Source organism: Dipodomys merriami, unplaced genomic scaffold (assembly GCF_024711535.1).
Source record: "Dipodomys merriami isolate MVZ:Mamm:240054 unplaced genomic scaffold, mDipMer1.0.p SCAF_19, whole genome shotgun sequence".
Lineage (NCBI taxonomy): Eukaryota > Metazoa > Chordata > Mammalia > Rodentia > Heteromyidae > Dipodomys > Dipodomys merriami.
In genome coordinates, this window is record NW_027203270.1 from 29,268,918 (window position 1) to 29,275,000 (window position 6,083).

Sequence of the window (6,083 nt, forward strand, 5' to 3'; positions counted from 1 at the left end):
CCTGGGAAGAGATCGGGAGGTTAGAGCAAACCACAGCCCCTCCCCCTGCCTCCCTCCAGGCTGTCTAACCTCCCTCTCTCCTGCTGCAACCCGAGTCCCGGGCGGCGGGCCGGCAGATCGGGTGACCGCGGCGACGCAGCCACCAGCCTCCGCCGCTCCACGGCGGGGCTGCGCCGGCGGGGCCGCGCCGGGGGTGGGGGCCGGGGAGGGGATGTGCACGGCGGCGGCGGGCGCGCCGCGCAGCGCCAGGTGGAGTCGTGGTTACCGGGGCGACCGGGGCCCGGGCCGGCTCGGTGGCGGCGGTGGCGGCGGCAGTGGCGGCTCTCGCATTGCAGCAAAGGGCATCGGCGGCGGCGGAGGCGGCCGGGGGAGGGGAGAGCCGGGGCGGTGGGCGTAGGGGGCCGCCCTCCCTTCCCCCGCCCGACGCAGGATCTGGGGCTGGGGGCCCCCGCGCTTACACCTGTAGCCGCAGGTAAGGTTGGGGGCCGTGGCGGGGGGGGGGTCGGCGCGGGGCGGGGACACGGACTTGGGGTTCGGCTCCGTAGCAACGAGGGGCGGTCCAGGGTTGGAGGGTGGGGGGCTGCGCCGTCATTGCGGGTCTCCCGATCTCGGAAAAACACCCCCTTCCTTTCCCCCGCCGCATCAGGTGCTTTCCATGTGGGCCAGCCCCCACCTCCAAAATGCGGCAGGCGTCCCCGTCCCTTCCCCCCCCCCCCGTCCCCCAGCCTCGGAAAGTCATGACCTTCCCGGGGTGCACCCTCGCCCCCGCGCCGCTCCTGCAGCAAGCACACCCCCTCCGCGCGCGCGCCGCGCCGGGCAGGCGGGAACCGGGGTCGGTCCTGGCGCGGAGGGAGGCAGGGAGGGTCGCGCGTGCGCGCGGAGCCGGGGCGGGGGCGCCGTGAACCCCCTCGAGCCAGGGGCGCCTGTTTACGGAGACGCATGTTCACCCGAGTTGAGAGGTGGGTGTGTGCGCCCGGCTGGCGGAGTCAGATTTAGGAGCTGGAGGGGGGAGGGGGTGCGAACCCAATGGTTGTCTCTTTTCCCTGGAGGGTGGGTGGTCGTCGGGGCTCGGGGTCAAGGAGGGGTCATGCACTCACCTAGTTCTCCGAGAATGTTGGCCCTGAGGAGGTGCGGGGAGGACCCCCTCCCCCATGGGGCTAAGACTCACTAGAGGGGTTCGGTCCCCGCCCCTCCCAGAGCTTGGGTTGCGAGGACTCAGCCAGCTGCAGGGGGAGGGACCCTAGCCCAAGGCCAGTGGCTGGGGACGGGGAGAGGGATGGGCAGAGCTGTTTTTTCTGCTCTTCAGGGAGTTAGTTTGCTTTCCTGGGTTTCTGCCGAAGTCCCTTCCCCCATGGATGGAAATCCTTGTTCTTAGGCATGGCTGGCTTCCATATTACCCTCTTAGTGCCCTCTCAGGTCGCCCCAGCCTCTGTAGACTCTTCTTTGCAGCTTTGCTCTAGGCATTGGCCTTTCCTTTGCAGCCTCCCCGACCCCCCCCCCCACACACACACACACTTCTTCACCTTCTTCCTGACTTCTGGGAAAGCCAGGCCCTTCCTGAGTGTAGGAGAGGGCATAGCTTGGCCTTGGTGTTGAGTGTTGAGGTGTGTGAGTGTGTGAGTGTGTGAGTGTGTGTGTGTGTGTGGCTTTTGCTGGGGTGAGCAGAAAGATCCCAGAGGCACTCCTGCCCTCTGCCTTCCCTCCAGGGGCTTTCTCATGTAGGGAGTTCCCGGGGAATGAACCCAGAAGACTGAAAGGCCCTTGTGCCAGAAGATGGAGATGAAGGGAAGAGGGCCAGGCTGAGTATTCAGTCACCCCTCCCCCACGGGCTGGTCTTATTTTGTTGGCATTTATTCATTGCCACCTATTTGTTCAGGGCCGGCTATATACTAGACACTGTTGGGCACAGCACAGGAGGAAGAAATAACTCAGAAAGGGGGGACTGGAAGTTGGGTGAAGAATGACTGGGAGTGTCCTCCTTGGAGAAGAGGGGAGGAGCCTCTGATCTCAGCCACCCAGGATTGTCCCATGGGTTAACTCCTGGAAAGAGACAAGAGGATGGTTGGTCTCCACAGAGGCCTCTTCCTCCTCCAAGGGTAGTGAGTTGCCAGGAAACTATGTACCTCATTCCTGGTGGGGCTGGTTGGAAGAGGATTATTTTCCCCACTTTTTGGACACAGGACAAAGGAAAGAGGTAGGAAAAGGCATGCTGAGGTTCAGAGCCAGAAGTCCTGGGAAAGCATCTTAAAACCACTCATCCGTCCATCCAAGTTCATGGAGCACCAATGCTCCTCTTCCTTCTGCACCTTTTCCTGGGGCTAGGCTGACCTGGAGCACCGATGCCACCACAACCTTTCCCTTGGGCCCCTTTGTGACCTGTTCCTACCAGGTGACCACCAGTGGATGTAGGCAGGCTTAGAACTCAGGGCATAGCCCTCATGGCCAGGGTTTACCTCCATCTCCCCTCCAGGAACAGCAGGGGAAATCAGGTGATCTGTACAAGGTACCCCAAGTCCACTGTGTTGAGATCAATGCAGGATTGGGGATAGAACACCTGCCTCTTAATTCAAGAGATCACATCTCTGAAACATCATGTCTGGCTAAGGTGGTCATAAGCCTCCCGACCAGCTAGTAGGGGGAAGGGGATTAAGGACTTTTTCTGTGAGGCCATGAGCACGTGCTATGTGTGTGCTACTCTGTGTTTCTGTAGCCTGAGTAGTGTGTGTGTGTGTGTGTGTGTGTGTGTGTGTGTGTGTGTGAGAGAGAGAGAGAGAGAGAGAGAGAGAGAGAGAGAGAGAGAGAGAGAGGAGTATCCCTGTTTTTATCTGTGACTTTAATGTATGTTGAGGATGGGTGTGACTGATGTTCAGGGACTGGGTGTATCTGTCTGTGAGACAGTGTGATTGAGTCACAGTCCTGGGGATCTGGGTGTGCATTAAAGGGGGTGGTCTCTGAATGGATGCCTCTGAGTTGCTAGGTTTGTTTCTCACCGCTTCTCTCTACATGCTGTGTGCCTTCGTGGGTTGGGTGTTCTTGCTCTGATACATCTAAGGATGTATATGAGAGTCCATGTGTCCTTGTGTGGAAGGCTCAGTACTCCAGGGAGCTGTGAGTGGCCCCTGTGTCCATTGCCTGAGCCTGGTGTGGTGGTAGAGGTGGGTGAGGGGCAAGGCCTCCTCTGCAGAGCCGTTTATCACTCCGGGTCTGCAGACCTGACTCTCATCGTAAACCTTCCACTGTCCTCTGCCTGTTTCTGCTGCCTCCTGTGTGTCTCCTCCCTTTGCTTCCTTCCCCTACCCTTCAAAGGCCAAAAGCAACTGTAACTCTGGCCAGGGCCCACCGTGGACCCACCCCTCAGCTCCTGTGGGCATCCACTGGTCCTTGGCTAGTCCAGGCAATGCTGGGCACATGCTCTGTGTCCCGTTCTTCTGCCTGGTATGTGACCATTTTTCTTTCATCTTTTAAAGCCATCGCTGTGGGAGAAATGGCAGTTGTGGCTTGGTGTGTTGTGTGTGTGTGTGGGGGGGGTCCTGGCAAGTCAATTTTCTTTAGTTCACCTCCAGTCCAGTGTCACCCCCACCCCAAGGTGGGGTGCCTCAGCTAAGCCTATGTTAGGTGATTCTGCAACTTCTTGCCACGAAAGCATTCACATGGCACAGGCCACCCTAGCTTCATGTCCTTCCCCCCTTCAGGGATATCTCCCAATGTCCCTCTCCTCTGCCAGTGACTCTGAGGCCTGGGGAATCTTGTCTGTTTGTGCCAGGCACCCCAGGGCCCGGCCATCTGCTGCCTCTGTCCTGCTGAGCCTGGCCCCGGTCAGCAGGGTGCCCTCAGCCTTGCCAAGAACCAGCGTGCTCTCTGGACTGCTCCTTCCTTGTCCCTAGCCATCTGGAAGGGCCTTCTGGTCTCTAGGGAAGGCAGGGCGGCCCTGGGTGACTGTGAATGAGGGGGAGCAGTCTCAGTCCCCTCCCCTCTTACAACTCTGTCAGCTCTGTCAGCTCACCAGCTCTAGGCATTGCACTGTCTCCCAGACACCCCAACTCCCTTTGCTGCTCATAGCTCTCCATCCTTTGCCCAGTGCAAGGAGGCCATTGGTATACACTTTTCTCCACAATGCAAGCCCATCCAGTCACACAGGCCTGCTTGTTCTGTCTGAAACCTCAGCCACTCTCTTCCACTCCCTCTCCTCAGCCCTGTTGGAATCCTGTTCTGATTCCACTCTGCCCCATTTGTGTGTTTCTTGCTTGCCCACCCAGTTAAATCTGGATCACCACACTATTCTCAGTGTCCTGCCCCAGTGCCTTTGCAGCCTGGGAAATGGCAGATTAGGCTGCATTCCAGCCCCACTGGTATGCAGACTACACTTCCTCACTCTTTCTTTCTGCCTGCCTGCCCCTGGCCACCCTCCCATGCTTCCCCTTCACATGACTTTCTTCCCAGTCTCCAGTGACTCCATTTTTAAGACCCATCTCAAATGCTATCTTTTCCGGGAAAATTTACTCAGCCTCCCCTAACCAGGTGCCATCTCTCTGACCTCAAAGTCCACATGAATTCTTCCCCTCTTTTAACTGTCTTGTGGGCTCTCTGCATTACAGTCATCTGAGCTTTTCTTCCTAACTGTAAGTTTCTGACAACACTTACTATAGCTATAATGTGGCTTGCAAACATTGGAATGTTCTTTCCTGCCTTCCCTCCACCCCTGCCATCCAGCAGACTAAAAGCCTGTCCATCCTGAGTGCACCAGGATGTTGGGGTCTCAGTAGAGAATGAGATATATTTCATAGGAAACGAGATGAGCATTCCTTCCTTCCTGCTTTTGGGAGTGGGGTGGAGGGCTGTGGAACAAACTGAGTTCTCCAAGGGTCTCAAACCTGTACCTTACCTCCTACCTCCTCATAACCATCTCTTCTCTTATTTCCATCAGCAGCCAAACTACTGGAGTTTCAAGGTCAGTGTGTGATGCTTCTGCTCCCATGACAATTGCATGTGCTGCCCCTCCCTGCCTCTCCCCTGCACATGCTTTGCACCGGGTGTGCGTCTGCACGGGTCCCCTGTGATGCGGGAGGTGGACCCAGGGCTGTTGGCTGTGGCTGCTGCTTTGGGATAGTCTGGGTTCACCTGCCAGGGACTTATAGATCCAGAATAAGGTCCTGGTGGACATCCGGACTGTAGAAGATTAGCCCACTAGGAAGGAGAAAGGCTGAGACTGCTGGCTAGGATAGAGACTTGGAACCAGGGTATTATTTTGGGATCTGTTCCCTGACATCAAATTTCACTTCCTAGCCAGGCACTAGCGGCTCATGTCTGTAATCCTAGCTATTCAGGAGGCTAAGATCTCAGGATCGTAGTTTGAAGCCAGCCTGGGCAGGAAAGTCTGTGAGACTCTTATCTCCAATTAACCATCAGAAAACTGGAAATGGTGTTGTGGCTCCAAGTGGTAGAATGCTAGCTAGCCTTGAGCCAAAAAGCTCAAGGACAGTGCCCAGGCCCTAAGTTCAAGCCCCACAGCCTCCCTTCCCACACCCTCTCCCCAAATTCACTTCCTTAGGCTATCCTGTGACTTCCTTGTTTTGGCTTTTCATCATAGGGGAGTTGATTGGTGCCAGGAATGACCATTCCCAGTCTTGTATCCCTAAACCTACATGTATATAGAGGACCAGACTCGGGGGGTGGTACCTAACCATGTCTCCCCTGAGAAGTTTAGGTAATTCAGAGCAGGAGAGCTAGACAACCTGTTGACCCCGAGGCTCTCTTATCTCTCTTTTCTGGTTAGACTGCTGTATGTTTCCTGGAGTCTCTGGCTCCTAGAATCCCAGGCATCATGGCAGGGTATGGGAGGCCACCATTCAGACACACCAAGTATCTTGTTTGCACACATTCTTCCAGAGCCTTGCAAGGAGGTGCTTGAATCAGAGCCTTATGGATCCTATTGTCAGCTCAGCTTCTCTGGAAGAGGTGGGAGACAGTGATGTAACACAGGCCTGAAGCCGGACAAGCTGAGCTTGGTGGGGAATTCCATCTACTATTAACTCGCTTGGTGACCTAGGGGCAATTTACATAATTCCCCGGGCCTTGATTTCTCC

The 6,083-nt window shown here is 56.7% G+C and overlaps 1 protein-coding gene across 5 annotated transcripts in view; it reads left to right on the forward strand.

The window, feature by feature from the left end:
* Srcin1 (SRC kinase signaling inhibitor 1) overlaps positions 1-6,083 on the forward strand; it is a 70,949-nt gene that overhangs the window by 32,363 nt on the left and 32,503 nt on the right. For 2 of the 5 annotated variants that reach the window (XM_070028190.1, XM_070028193.1), the window contains one exon: positions 4,928-4,948. In XM_070028190.1, the coding sequence (XP_069884291.1) occupies positions 4,928-4,948 (21 nt within the window). Of the gene's footprint in view, positions 1-341; positions 473-4,924; positions 4,949-6,083 lie in introns of those variants that run through there. The other 3 variants (XM_070028192.1, XM_070028194.1, XM_070028191.1) reach the window with 2 other exon arrangements.